Consider the following 15,347-nt stretch of genomic DNA (forward strand, 5'->3'; position numbering starts at 1 on the left):
CCTGCCTCCCTGCCAAACGGACCTGCAACTGCCCGCCACCCCAACTCAGCAGAGCGCTTATACCATTCCAAAAACAGAGTACTTGCGCGTCAGGGGAGAGTGTCCCCCAAAGCAGGCGGTCCCTCTGCTGCCCTCGGGATGTCCAGGCCAGCGTCCATGAACGACGAGAACAGCCATCCTTATGGGAGAAAGCCAGAGTCCATCACGTGCGGGTTTCATTCGTCCCCAGCGGCCCCAGAGCGCTCCTGTGACGGCGACTCGCTCGCACTTCCCCTAGCCGAAGACTGTGAGCCAGGTCGGCCGTCGTCTTCAGGCCTGTTGCGTCGACGATTAGAGGCGCGATCCACCGTGCGCCATCCCTCCAGCCAGTCTCTCGCTGACTCCGCAGAGTCGAAAAACCAGACCTTCTTGTCGGCCACCACTCTCAATCGGGCCGGGAACAACATGGAATATGGCAATTCCTGTTCGCGAAGCGTTTTCTTCACCTCCAAAAAAGTTCTCCTCCTGCGGGTGACCTCTGCTGTGTAATCCGGGAAGAAGGATATACAAGAGTTCTGAATTTGGATAGGTGGTGCCACCCTGGCTGCTTGGAGAATAGTGTCTCGATCTCTAAAATTGAAAAGTCTTGCCAGGATGGGACACGGGGCAGCTCCCGGCGTGGGTGTCCCGCCGGGCACCCGATGAGCACGCTCCACTGTAAAGAAATTGGAGAGCCCCTTCGGGGCCAGCTGGGTCTTTATTAGGTCTTCTACGTATAAGTCCATGGCCCCTTTCGTCTCCGATTCCGGGACCCCCAAAATGCGGACGTTGTTGCGTCTGGAGCGTCCCTTATGGTCATCCAACTTGCTTTTCAGGAGTTTATTGTCTGCTTGCAGATTTTCCATAGCCACCTGTAGGTCAGAGATATCCTCTATGAGCGATTTAGCCACTACCTCCACTTGTTTCACTCTTTCGCCCATCTTCTGGTGGTCGGCTCTTATAAGGGTCACCTCGGTAGCAGTCGAGCCCACTGTTGCCTGAACTTGTTCCAGCAGAAAACTACAAAGGGGTGGCTCTAATCAGTATGGCTGAGCCGGTATCTAGAACAACAAAATGAGGATGCCAGTACTGATACACATGAATACTTATTAAAACGCTAAACCTGAAGTAAGATTCAAGGCTTGGAGCTGCTTAGTAGCTTTTATTATTTGCTTAATGTTATCAAAAAACGAATTGGTTCAAAAGTAAACAATATTACATGCTAGGTACAAAATTAAGGGAAGAAACAATCTTCCCATTACCACTCTCAAGTCTGCGTGGGTGATAAGTCTATCTGAATTGCTCTGCTGCTTATCATCCGTTGTACATTACCGTGTTTATTTTGTCACTTTATCCCACCAAAAAAACTGTGATTATTCAAATTTTGATTAGGAATGTACATTTTTATGTAAATAATTTTTCAGTTAAAACTTTTCGAAATATATTGCAGACTGTGGCCTTTTCCTGCATCTTTGTGTTCACTGTAAATATTGTTCACTGTAAATATATCACTTCTTGTTCTCCCCATTGTTCCTGAATGGTTGATTGTTGAATGCTTGTGATATGTCTGACATAATGAAAGATTGTTTCTTCCCTTAATTTTGTACCTAGCATGTAATATTGTTTACTTTTGAACCAATTCGTTTTTTGATAACATTAAGCAAATAATAAAAGCTACTAAGCAGCTCCAAGCCTTGAATCTTACTTCAGGTTTAGCGTTTTAATAAGTATTCATGTGTATCAGTACTGGCATCCTCATTTTGTTGAACTTGTTCCAGGGCACGCAGGACATCATCCAGAGTAGCCTTTTTCGTCCCTTCATTGTCCGCGCCCTTGCCAATGGACTTGCGCTGCTCAGGCTGAGTGGGTGCCTGGTTGTCGTAGGCGAATTTGCCGAGTTTCGCCTGAGCGGCGGTTTGCCGTGGCCCTTTCCCCGCCATTTTGGCTCTACGGCGAGGCACTTTCTGTGGTGAGGTGAGCAGATCGTCCGTAGCCGATCGTGCCGAGGCGGCCGTTCAAGAGGTTCAGTTCGGGAATAGGCCAGTGGTCGCTGTCGATGTTGTGGTGTTTCCGGCAGCAGCGGACCCGATTCAGCCCCGGCAGGCCAGAGCAAGATGGCGGTTGTTGCGCAGTAAGTTACGGGTCTTGGCCGAGTGCCGTTGTGGGGCACTGCTTCGTAGCGCCACTGGATAGGAAACGCTGGAGATCAAGTGTTCGAAGGGGAACCGCCGGTTCGGTGATTCGCTGGTGTCGAGCGCTGTCGTCAGCGGGCACTTCCGGTCGATCGTGCCGAGGAGGGTCTACTTCCGCTCGGCCAAGGGCTCGACTCGACACCGCGGCTGCACTCGTGTCACTAGGCCCCTTGCCTGTGAAGGACTAAGTTGATGTTATCGTCCTGTTTCCTGTGTCCGAGAGCTCCCAATTTTCTCCTGCGGTTGCCGTTCGGTCGCCGCACCCAGGACACCCCGTCTGGGACGATTAGTGAACGGATAGGCATGCGGATTGTTGCGGGAAGCCGCCTTGCTACGGGAGCCTCTCTAGGTTGCTGCCGCCATCATCAGCTGCTAGCCACGCCCCGTTATTAAATTTTATATGTGATTATAATTATTGGTTACCTTATTTTCTTTTACCTGTGTTTACATATTGTTATACTAATTTCTTTTTGCCAGTTATTTATATTGTTGTTGCCTGGATACTGTTATTTTCTATCACCTGTTTTGCCCTGATCCAGGAATATGACTTCACTCAGGGGGTCCCTGTTTAACGCAATATATGGCAGTTTACGTACACGAGTCTCAGAGCTTTAAATGGACATAGAAAAGAGGAGGAGGCGAAAATGGCAGCACCTCACAGACATCAGATGTGCACGGGTTTATAATAAACAACCGCTGCCGTTGGCCCAGCAGTGCAGGAGTTGCACTACTTCACACGTGCCCCGGACCTTTAGGGGTTAAGCATGCTGCCCCTGGGAACATGTTCCTATCCGATGCAGAGGCCTATGTGGGTTCAAGCTTACTCCAGAGCTGGAGATGCGCAGACAGCAGCTTCCTCTTCGTATCAGTTATTCAAACCGGTTTTGCAGGTTCCCATCAAAGCGCGCAGGATTGAGAGGAGACAACAAGGGGGAGAGGGGGTGAGCCGGCGAGGCAGGAGGAAGGCGGGAAGGGGCAGCGAGAAGAAGAAATAGAAGATGGAAGCAGAGTGGGTGAACGAGAGAAGGAGTCAGAGTGGGAAACGGGGACAGGGGCTAGCAGGACCAACAGAAACCATCTGGGCGAGTCCAGCTGACAGAGAGGGAGAGCAATAGGAGAAGGGACCTGGGCGTGAGAAGGGAGACAGAAAACACTGCAGAGAGGGAAGGAATGAGGGGCTAGAGATCGAAAGAGAGAACGAGGAAATGTATTCTAATTACATTTATATAGCGCTTACAACCCCAGACAGGCATTGGAGCACTTCATTGTAGGTAGTACACTCCCCTGGAACACAAGGTTAGTGGTTCATCCAGTAGTTATTGGTTTATTAGCAGAAATACAAATGGGGAAATTATTTCCTAAGCCACATGAATGCATAAAACACAGAAAAGCAAATTAGAAGTAACTGATCCACGACATCTAATGATTATATCGATCAGTACAAAATTGCCCTGCAGTCGTGCACATGTATCTGTAACCCGATCTCAGATCTGTGGAGAAACAAAACCTGAACAGAAACGGCCAGAACTGGTGGGTGTGCCTTCCAGAGAATGGACGCTGCCTGGCACCGTGAGTGCCCTAGGACACTGACACAGGAGCCCTCTCCTCACCCCGGTTCTCCCTACAACCACCCCTGGAGCCCTCAACCACTCCAGGTGCCCTCCTCCACCACCCCAGGTGCGCTCCTCCCCCGGCCCCCCACGAGCCCTCTCACCTCTTCAGCAGGGAGCCTGCCCCCGCCACTGTGGGGCCGAGAGCTGGGCCAGAGCCACGGAACCAGTCTCCCAAGCTTGATGGGTGAGGCGGGTGAGGGGCGGGGGGGGTGTGTGTGTGTGTGTTTCGCTCTGTGTGTGTTTGTGTGGCTCTGTGTGTGGCTCTGTGTGATTGTATGGCTCTGTGTGTGTGCAAATGCAATAGGTCTCGCATTTGCGAGAGATTAAGCTATTGGTATTGTAAATGACAATGCCATTTATTTATCTGTTTTCAAAACCAACACATAAATAAAAAGTTTGTTATTTACAACGCCAATAGCTCAAACTTTTGCAAAGGCGAGACCGTTGCATTGTAAATGCTTGTTTTTTTAATGATTCAGAGGTCCATCTGCGAGTAGCACATTTGTTCGGGGCTTTCCTTTGCATTCTGGGACTTGTGGTTATTATTATTTTTTTACCCAATTGTGAAATGGGGAATACAACAACCAGAATGCAAAAGGAGAACGTGGACTGGATTAGCACTTTATCCTTGGACCTAGGAAACTGCAGAGCGCCTTCGGTGGCTCCACCACTTCCCTCTTTAACGTTTACTGGTTGCCGCCTCAGTCTTTCCATCAACCTCCCTCCAATCGTTCCATCAAACCATCAGTCGCTCCGCCTAAATTAGACAATCTCACTCATGTTTCTGTCCACCCGCTAACCTGTCAGTGCCGCAGTGTGGCTCCAGGCAGGACTGAGCTGGCCGATTTCGGATGGGCGTGTATGTTCTTTTTCCACGGGACTAAACTGGACAGGTACCGGTGCATATACCTGCTGCGTTTCTCCTGAAACAATCTGTCCAAAACTTCCAAAGCCAAAACCAAACCACAACGACCTGGGGTCCACATGTACGTTCAGACTTTCTCTAGCCATTGACTGAAGTCTCTGCACCGGCTTTGCAGCTCCGGAGCGTTCTCATGCCCAAGAGTTAGAACAGTCAAGTATGGAACTCCTTGCATGTCTACACAAAACACACTGATTAGTGGGCGATGTTCGTCAGTCAATAGAACCTCTCCTGTTCCAATATGGCCGACTCGTGCCCAATTAAATCGCTTCCACTGTTGTCCTTCTTCCATTTGTATCGTCGACTTCCGAGCTGCTTAATAGGGCAAAGCGTCTCGCCGCACAACTAGAGCTATAACATTCTTCATTTACTGCAATAGAACAACATTGTCGCCATAGTGGAAGAAATAGAGCAAAGAAATTCAAGCCTTTTCCGATGTAGGAGTCTGCATGAACTAAGCTGATCAAGGGTTTTAATCACAGTTTGCATTTTTAGAGCCTATTTTGAGAGAATGTGTGTTTCTCCAGTTATTTATAGCATTCACATTGGTTCACAAATAAATATCCACTTCTTCCAGCTATACCCGAACCCTCAACAACGTCAACGTCGGTAAGGCTTTTGAGGGATGAATAAAGTGGGGGTCTCTCAAAGGAGCGCGGCCAATGTAATTAAGGGCGTGGCTTAATACACGTAAACTAAAAATCTGTGCTTAGTATTGTGTGCCGCATTGGCTGTTTGTATCCAGATAAATAATACAACAGGTAACATCATACTTACAAGAAGTCAGGACTATTCGCTATGCCAGTTTTCTTTTGTTGCAGATTTATATAGAGCGAACTCGTCCCTACGGTATTGGAGCGCTTTACATGAGCACCAGTTATGTTACACAAGGACATGTTGGTAGGCAGGGAAGATAAAGTGATTTGCCCATAATCACAGGATGTGGAGAGTCGGCCAGAGGCTCGAACCTTGGTATCCCATCTCCAAAGTCGGCAGGCTAGCCATGAGACCACATCCTTTGTTGCATAAGATAAATAAGCAGCAACTATGGCTTGTCTACAATATTGAAAAATCTTCTACTTAAAGCCCTGGTGACACCACGACAATGTTGTTGCTCAGAAGTTTTGAGAGGGGGAATCCAGAGAGAAAATGACTCTCTTTAAAGGATTTCCCTTCCCCTACAACTTTCACCTGGCATGACGTCATGCCGTAAGTTCTCCACTAGTGAGACGTGAACACATGCACATTGATTTGCCTGCGCTCATTGCAGTCGGTAACAAGCATTGAAAATGCAATAGGTCTCGCCTTTAATTAAGTTAAACCCAGTTGCTTTGCTAATGGTATTGTATAGCAAAGCAAATGGCTTTAACTTCATGAAAGGCGATACTTATTGTGTTTTTAATGCCTTTTTTTTGCACATTATATAGCATGAACTCGACCCAAAGGTATCAGAGCACTTTACACGAACATCAGTTACGTTACACAAGGACACATTCATTTTTGGTATGCGCAGGGACATTAAGTGATTTGCCCAGAATCACAGGGTGCTGAGCCGACGCGAAGACTCTAATCTGGTTCCCCAGTGCCAAGGCCGGCAGCTCTGGCCATTAGGCCACATCACCTCCCTCAGCTTGGACAGCACACATGGGGATCTCAAGACTAAAACCGATAACCAGTGAATTAACCACCAACACCAGGTGCCAGAGTAGAGAGCTTTTCCGCAGAAGCCCCTTGATGTGTTGTGACGGGGACAGAAGGCGCTAAATACACGGCAATCCATTACTGTGCAGTTTCAACCCGCAGCATGATTAGTTGGGGTTTCTTTTTTTTGCCGCAGTTTGTAAACTGCTAGTATAAAGTGATTTATGTTTTTGCGCTGCACTGACCTAACCCTGCCACTCTTGATGCCTGGAGAGCTAGGGCTGCCTCTTATTGGCCCGTAGCCTCCCTCTGTGGGGGAAGCTAGGAAGCCCTACTCTGCCCCTGCAGGCCTTAGTAGTGTCCATTAACTGTGGCTCTGATGCCAGGTGATGAGAGGTGCCAGGGAAGCTCGCCCAGTCATCGCCACTGAGGTAGGCATGGTCGGTGGCAGGGGCTGAGGGGTTGGCGACTAGTCTACAGCAGAGGTTTAGAGAGGTTGATGGTTGGTCTGGGGCAGGGGCTGAGGGGTTGGTTGTTGGGTCTGTAGCAGGGGTTTAGAGTGGTTGGTGGCTGGTCTGTGGCAGGGGCTGAGGGGTTGGTTGGTCTGCAGCAGGGGGGGTTAGAGAGGTTGGTGGCTGGTCTGTGGCAGGGGCTGAGGGTTTGGTTGGTGGTCTGCATCAGGGGTTTAGAGGTTGGGGGTTGGTCTGTGGCAGGCGCTGAGGGGTTGGCTGGTGATCTGCGGCAGGAGTTGGTTGTTCGTCTGCAGCAGGGGTTTAGAGTGGTTGGTGGCCGGTCTGTGGCAGGCACTGAGGGGTTGGCTGGTGGTCTGCGGCAGGGGTTTGTTGTTGGTCTGCAGCGGGGGGGGGTAAGAGAGGTTGGTGGCTGGTCTGTGGCAGGGGCTGAGGATTTGGTTGGTGGTCTGCAGCAGGGGTTTAGAGGTGGGGGGTTGGTCTGTGGCAGGCGCTGGGGGGTTGGCTGATGATCTGCAGCAGGAGTTTGTTGTTGGTCTGCAGCAGGGGTTTAGAGTGGTTGGTGGCCGGTCTGTGGCAGGCGCTGAGGGGTTGGCTGGTGGTCTGCAGCAGGGGTTTGTTGTTGGTCTGCAGCAGGGGGGTAAGAGAGGTTGGTGGCTGGTCTGTGGCAGGGGCTGAGGGTTTGGTTGGTGGTCTGCAGCAGTGCCAAGGCCGACAGCTCTGGCCATTAGGCCACATCACCTCCCTCAGCTTGGACAGCACACATGGAGATCTCAAGACTAAAACCGATAACCAGTGAACTAACCACCAACACCAGGTGCCAGAGTAGAGAGCTTTTCCGCAGAAGCCCCTTGATGTGTTGATGGGGACAGAAGGCGCTAAATACACGGCAATCCAATATTGTGCAGTTTCAACCCGCAGCATAAGCTGTTTGGGGTTTCTTTTTTTTTGCGCAGTTTGTAAACTGCTAGTATAAAGTGATTTATGTTTTTGTGCTGCACTGACCTTACCCTGACACTCTTGATGCCTGGAGAGCTGGGGTGATGAGGGGGGGGGGGGGGGGGGTTAGGGAGGCTGCCTCTTATTGGCCCGTAGCCTCCCTCTGTGGGGCGAGCTAGGAAGCCCTACTCTGCCCCTGCAGGCCTCAGTAGTATCCTTTAACTGTGGCTCTGATGCCAGGTGATGAGAGGTGCCAGGGAAGCTCGCCCAGTCATCGCCACTGAGGTAGGCATGGTCGGTGGCAGGGGCTGAGGGGTTGGTGACTAGTCTACAGCAGAGGTTTAGAGAGGTTGATGGTTGGTCTGGGGCAGGGGCTGAGGGGTTGGTTGTTGGGTCTGTGGCAGGGGTGTAGAGTGGTTGGTGGCTGGTCTGTGGATTTGGTTGGTGGTCTGCAGCAGGGGTTTAGAGAGGTTGGGGGTTGGTCTGTGGCAGGCGCTGAGGGGTTGGCTGGTGATCTGCGGCAGGAGTTGGTTGTTGGCCTGCAGCAGGAGTTTAGAGTGGTTGGTGGCGGGTCTGTGGCAGGCGCTGAGGGGTTGGCTGGTGGTCTGCGGCAGGGGTTTGATGTTGGTCTGCAGCAGGGGGGTAAGAGAGGTTGGTGGCTGGTCTGTGGCAGGGGCTGAGGGTTTGGTTGGTGGTCTGCAGCAGGGGTTTAGAGAGGTTGGTGGTTGGTCTGTGGCAGGGGCTGAGGGGTTGGCTGGCGGTCTGCGGCAGGAGTTGGTTGTTGGTCTGCGGCAGGGGTTTTGAGTGGTTGGTGGCTAGTCTGTGGCAGGCGCTGATGGGTTGGCTGGTGGTCTTTAGCAGGGATTGGTCCCTGGTGGTGTGCGGCCAGGGTTTAGAGTGGTAGGTGGCTGGTCTGTGGCAGGAGCTGAGGGGTTGGTCGCTGGTGGTCTGTAGCAGGGGTTAGAGAGGTTGGTGAGCGCACAGGGACGCAGTTGTTATGGACTGTAATGAAACGAAAGCCTTTTACCCTCTTCTGTCACCCAAACCCCATCTCCTGACCACTCGAAAAGAGTGACGAGAATCCCTGTGTCCCACCGAGGGGAGTGCAGAGGGGTGTGTTTATCTGTGTGGATGTGGTTTGTACCCACACACCCTAGAGGGGATCATCTCACAGGGCTGTATGAATGGTAGCTCAGTGTGGGGGGCAGGAAGGAGGGGGGTGAGGGGGGAAAGAGCGCAGCACCACAAACGATCAGTCTGTGGTTCACTCCGGGGCTGCAGCGGAGGCTCAAATATACTGGACTCAAAACCCCACATGATATAAACCATCTAGAGGAGCGAAGAAGCCGTCTTGGAAAGTAACTTGCCCAAGATCACAGAAGTCTGGCTAAATGAAGGCGCTGGGATTACACAGGTGACCTGTTACCCTATTCCAAAGCAAGTGATTCGGCACCGAGTGCGGAGACGGGTGGTCGGGGAGACACTGCAAGAGCTGCGGGGTGAAGGGACCTATCCTCCTGGGGCCTGGAAGCTGCAGGGGGGGCGGCTAAGAGCTGCGCCTGCGGATGAGCGCCTTTGAGGCCTGTTAGTACAAGGCACATGTGGGAGGTCCTGGCCTTGAGGGGGCAGGTACGAGGGGCTGCTTGCCCCGGACCACAGCCCTCCTGGCACTTACCGAACAGCTGAGGGTGGCACAAGATCTGGGCAACACTTCCGCCCTTATTCTGCTGGATTTGAGTGCGGCCTTCGACACGGTCTCCCACAGGATCCTGCTTAAACGTCTTGGGGAGATCGGAGTCGGGGGCGGCGCCCTGGACTGGTTCGTGTCATTTCTATCTGACCGATCCTTCCAGGTGCATGCCGCTCCGTACTCGTCCAGCAGACACCCTCTCAGCTGTGGGGTCCCTCAAGGCTCAGCTCTCAGCCCCACGTTGTTCAATGTGTACGTCAGACCCCTGGCCATACTAGCAAGAGAACGGGATATTAAATTAACTTCTTATGCTGACGACACTCAGCTTATTTGTACTTTCTCCAACAACGCTGAGTCTGACCAAGCTAAATTTGGTGAAGATCTTATGGCCATCGCCAACTGGCTATCTGATAACTGCCTACAACTTAATGCTTCCAAATCAGAGGTGCTCATAGTTGGCCGTAACCCACAGAAGTGGGCCGAGCACTGGTGGCCCTCCACACTGGGCCAGTCCCCGACCCCGAAGCAGGAAGTAAAAAATCTAGGAGTCTTGCTGGACAATGACCTGGCTTTGGACTCCCACGCACAAAAAGTGGCAGGTACTTGCTATGGGCGCCTTCGCACCCTCAGACCCATCCTGGGATTTATTGAACCTCCAACCCGCAGATAATAGTCCAGTCCATGGTCCTCTCACATCTGGACTATTGCAACGTTCTCTTTCTGGGCTCCAATTTGACTGTCATTAAAAGACTTCAGAGGGCTCAGAATGCTGCAGCCCGCACTCTGCTTACCCTGCCAAAACACTGCTCCGCATCACAGGCTCTTGTTTGGTTGCACTGGCTTCCTGTAAAACAGAGAATCCTATTTAAGTCCCTATGTGTAGCTCACAAAATTTTACACGGACAGGGTCCTCATTTCTTGAAGGGACTCTGCACCTTCTATACCCCGACGCGCGATCTTTGCTCTGCAGATCTCCACCTGGCCTGTACTACGAGGGTACGAAGGAGCAGAGCGGGAGGACGCTCATTTAAGCACAAGGCTCCACTACTTTGGAACTCTATCCCTCTACAAGCACGATCCACTACGCATCATCAGTGTTTCCGCAAGTTAATTAAAACTTGGCTATTTTCGTCAATCTAACCTGCAGTGCTGTGGAGGCCGGTATTACACTCCCTCTCCACACGCAGCCTCGCAGCCGCTCTGTCACGCATGTCTGTAAGCGCTGGGACGCCCCGTTGCTGGGGTAGCCATGCGCGATATAAAGCAACTTAACATAACATAACATAACACAGTCCCCGAGGCACATGACAGGGTCAGTCATGCAGTTCGGGGCCTCAGACCCTTTAACACCTCCCAGGGGCCAGAACAAAGGAGAGCAAAACTGTCAGAAGGAATCAAACATAACCCTAATCCATAGAAAAACAAGCATTTGCAATGCAATAGGTCTCGCATTAGGAAAGTTTGAGCTATTGGTATTGTACATGACAATTTTTTTATTTATGTGTTGGTTTTCAAAATAGCGAAATTAATAGCTTTGTCATTTACAATGCCAATAGTTTTAACTTTCGCAAATGTGACACCTATAGCATTTGTAATGCAATATGTGTTGTATTTACGTGACTTAGACGTATTGATATTAGAAATAACAATGGCTTTTAATTTTTCTAATAATTAATACTTAAATAAAAGTTATTGTAATTTATAATGGCAATAGCTTATACATTTGTAAATAACTTTTGTGAAGATTATGTTCAGTATATTTTATTGTGACGAAAATCCAAGAACAGAAGTGAAATATTAACATCTTTTTGTGACATTTGTAATAAAGCTTGAAACATTGAGAGAACATATTTGAACGAGTTGTTGTTGAATGATTGCACAGATTGATATTGTGGTGGCGCTGAGTGATGTTGTGGTGGCGACGAGTGATGTTGTGGTGGCGACGAGTGATGTTGTGGTGGCGACGAGTGATGATGTGGCGTTCAGTGATGCTGTGGTAGCGCATAGTGACGTTGTGGTGCCCCTGAGTGATGCTGTGGTGGTGCTGAGTGATGCTGTGGTGATGCGATAGATAGATAGAGTGAGTGCAATAGATAGATAGAGGCGATAGATAGAAGGAGGGCGATCAATAGATAGATAGATAGATAAGATAGATAGAGCGATAGATAGAGGGTGATAGATAGATAGCTAGATAGAGGGCGATAGATAGAGGGCGTATGTAAAGCGCTCTGATACTTACGGGTTAAGCTAGCGCTATATAAATCTTTTAAAATAAAATAAATTAATAAGATAGAGGGCGATAGAGTGAGGGCGATAGATAGAGTGAGGGTGATAGATAGATAGAGTGAGGGCGATAGATAGATAGAGTGAGGGCGATAGATAGATAGAGTGAGGGCGATAGATAGATAGAATGAGGGCGATAGATAGAGTGAGGGCGATAGAGTGAGGGCGATAGAGTGAGGGCGAAAGATAGATAGATAGAGTGAGGGCGATAGAGTGAGGGTGATAGAGTGAGGGCGATAGATAGATAGAGTGAGGGCGATAGATAGATAGAGTGGGGGCGATAGAGTGAGGGCGAAAGATAGATAGATAGAGTGAGGGCGATAGAGTGAGGGCGATAGAGTGAGGGCGATAGAGTGAGGGTGATAGAGTGAGGGCGATAGATAGATAGAGTGGGGGCGATAGATAGAGTGGGGGCGATAGATAGAGTGGGGGCGATAGATAGAGTGGGGGCGATAGAGTGGGGGTGATAGAGTGGGGGTGATAGATAGAGTGGGGGCGATAGATAGAGTGAGGGGGATAGATAGATAGAGTGAGGGTGATAGAGTGAGGGCGATAGATAGAGTGGGGGCGATAGATAGAGTGGGGGCGATAGATAGAGTGGGGGCGATAGATAGAGTGGGGGCGATAGATAGAGTGGGGGCGATAGATAGAGTGGGGGTGATAGAGTGGGGGTGATAGATAGAGTGGGGGCGATAGATAGAGTGAGGGGGATAGATAGATAGAGTGAGTGCGATAGATAGAGTGAGTGTGATAGATAGAGCGTGGAGGGGCTCAAACTTGACAACATAACACAACAAGGGGGAGGTGGAGAAGGGTACAAGGCAGAGGGCGAGAAGGGTGCAAGGGGGAGGCTGAGAAGGGTGCAAGGCAGAGAGCGAGAATGGTGCAAGGTAGAGAAGGGTGCAAGTCAGAGGGGGAGAAGGGTTCAAGGGGGAAGGGGAGAAGGCAAGGCAGAGAGGAGAAGGGTGCAAGGCAGAGGGGAAAAGGGTGCAAGGCATAGGGGAGAAGGGTGCAACGCAGAGGGGAGAAGGGTGCAAGGCAGAGGGAAAAAGGGTGCAAGGGGGAGAAGGGTGCAAGGGGGAGAAGGGTGCAAGGGGGAGTGGGAGAAGGGTGCAAGGGGGAGGGCGAGAATCCAAGGGGGAGGGAAGAAGGATGCAAGGTAGAGAAGGGTGCAAGGGGGAGGGGGAGAAGGGTGCCAGGCAGAGGGAAGAAGGGTGCAAGGCGGAGGGCGAGAAGGGTGCAAAGCAGAGGGCGAGAAGGGTGCAAGGGGGAGAAGGGTGAAACGTTTGTGAAGATTATGTTTAGTGTATTTTATTGTGACAAAAATCCAATAACAGAAGTGAAATAGTAACATATTTTTGTAACATTTGTAATAAAGCTTGAAACATTGAGATAACATATTTGAACCAGTTGTTGTTGAATGGTTGCACTGATTGATGCTGTGGTGGCGAGGAGTGATGTTGTGGTGGCGACGAGTGAATGATGTGGCGTTCAGTGATGCTGTGGTAGCGCATAGTGACGTTGTGGTGCCCCTGAGTGATGCCGTGGTGTTGCTGAGTGATGCTGTGGTGATGCGATAGATAGGTAGAGTGAGGGCGATAGATAGAGTGAGGGCGATAGATAGATAGAGTGAGGGCGATAGATAGATAGAGTGAGTGCGATAGCTAGATAGAGTGAGTGCAATAGATAGAGTGAGTGAGATAGATAGAGTGTGGAGGGGCTCAGACTTGACAACATACCACAACAAGGGGGAGAGCGAGAAGGGTGCAAGGCAGAGGGGAGAAGGGTGCAAGGTAGAGTAGGGTGCAAGGGGGAGGGGGAGAAGGGTGCAAGGCAGAGGGAAGAAGGGTGCAAGGGGGAGGGCGAGAAGGGTGCAAGGCGGAGGGCGAGAAGGGTGCAAGGCAGAGGGGAGAAGGGTGCAAGATAGAGAAGGGTGCAAGGGGGAGATGGGTGCAAAGCAGAGAGGAGAAGGGTGCAAGGTGGAGGGGGAGAAGGGTGCAAGGCAGAGAGGAGAAGGGTGCAAGGCAGCGAGAAGAAGGGTGCAAGGGAAAGATGAGAAGGCTGGAAGGGGAGGGTGGGAAGGCTGGAAGGGGAGGGTGGGAAGGGTGCAAGGGGAGGGTGAGAAGGGTGCATACATAGAATTACAAATACATGAATGAAAACCTGTGTAAGTAGCATAAAATTTAAAAAATAACTTCACTACCAATCTGTGGATCTGCGACTGTTAATATCCTTGTTAGCCAGAGATGTACTCCAAATGTAGACTGAAACAAACTTATGCTACAATATTTCCAGCTGTGCCCGCCCTCATTAATTAATTAATTTATTTATTTATGCAATTATATATAGCGCGGACTTTACCCGAAGGTGTCAGAGCGCTTCACAATAGGAACAGTAATGATACATGAGGAGAAAAATTACAAGTGAACAAATTACAAAAGTAAACGTTAAGTTACATGAAGTTGAAGTAAGCTTTATTCGATAAAAACATATCATAAAAGCAACATATTACATCAATAAAAACAGTTTATCAACAGTCGGTACAAAATATGGTCATCATTGAGAATTTAAAAAGAAAAACATCTTTAAAAATAACAAGATGGGAGGGGAACTCGTTACTGGATCAACAATTTTTTTGCAGTTCTTAAACGCCAAGCCCAGCCTAAAAATGTTGCCATACAAGAGGCAAAGAAGGGTCTTGCATCTGTGCGCAGTATGCGTAGGGCTTCCAGATGTGAACGGGTTCCCAAACTCCTGCAAAGGGGCTTCAACCACCTCCGTCTAGGCGCTGCGTAAACGCTACACTCGAACAGCAAGTGAGCAACAGACTCTACCCTTGAATCGCAAAAGGGGCAGTAAGGTACAGTTTGAGAGGGCGGTTTCCAGGTAGAAGTAAACTGGCATAAAGGAAGCACCCCCACCCTAAATTTAAAATACAATGATCTGTCGCCTGAGCTATGGATAAAATCCAGATAGGGTTCCCTGTAGGGGATCTCCTTAGTTAACAAAAAGAGGGCGACAGATTTACAATGGTTTGTATTACATACTCTCTCGTTGTCCACCCATGACCAATAAACCTTCTTTAATAATTGTTTCGAGGGTGCAGATTTATTGGTCCAAGCATCTCCTAACCCCAGTTTATAGAGCAGCCTCTTAACCTCCCTGAGCCAGATGACCTTATGGCAACCCGGAAGGGACAAAATGCCATTTAAGGCTTCTGCATAACTGCTGAGTTCAGGGACATTCCAGATTCTAGACCATAGTAGAAGAGGACGTAATTTGGCTTGCTCACATATTGGCCGGGTGCCTGCATCTAGCAGAAGGGGGATTGTGGGGGTACTGTGGGGTAGGCTCATAAGATCTTTGTGAAAGTTGTTCTCAAGGTGAGCCAAGGTGTCAACTCTCTGAGTGCCCCACAGTTCGGCGCCGTACAGTGCCGCACTCACGACCCTTGCCCTATAAATATCTAGGGGTGCCCCAATTGGTTTTAAAGATGGGGCACGCTGTTCTTTGAGCAGAGCACCTGCAACCCTCTTGTGGGTCAGAAACACCTTTTGATGGTGTGCCTTCCAGCTCATG

The 15,347-nt window shown here is 50.0% G+C and overlaps 1 protein-coding gene across 2 annotated transcripts in view; it reads right to left on the bottom strand.

Moving 5' to 3' along the window:
* RCCD1 (RCC1 domain containing 1) overlaps positions 1 to 4,983 on the bottom strand; it is a 154,143-nt gene extending 149,160 nt beyond the window's left edge. For both annotated transcript variants that reach the window (XM_086958178.1, XM_086958177.1), the window contains exon 1: positions 4,624 to 4,983. In XM_086958178.1, the coding sequence (XP_086814304.1) occupies positions 4,624 to 4,834 (211 nt within the window). In that variant the 5' untranslated portion in view covers positions 4,835 to 4,983. The remainder of the gene's footprint in view (positions 1 to 4,623) is intronic.
* Between the last annotated feature and the right edge of the window lie 10,364 nt (positions 4,984 to 15,347).

The sequence above is a fragment of the Lissotriton vulgaris genome, chromosome 2_1, assembly GCF_964263255.1.
Source record: "Lissotriton vulgaris chromosome 2_1, aLisVul1.2, whole genome shotgun sequence".
Lineage (NCBI taxonomy): Eukaryota > Metazoa > Chordata > Amphibia > Caudata > Salamandridae > Lissotriton > Lissotriton vulgaris.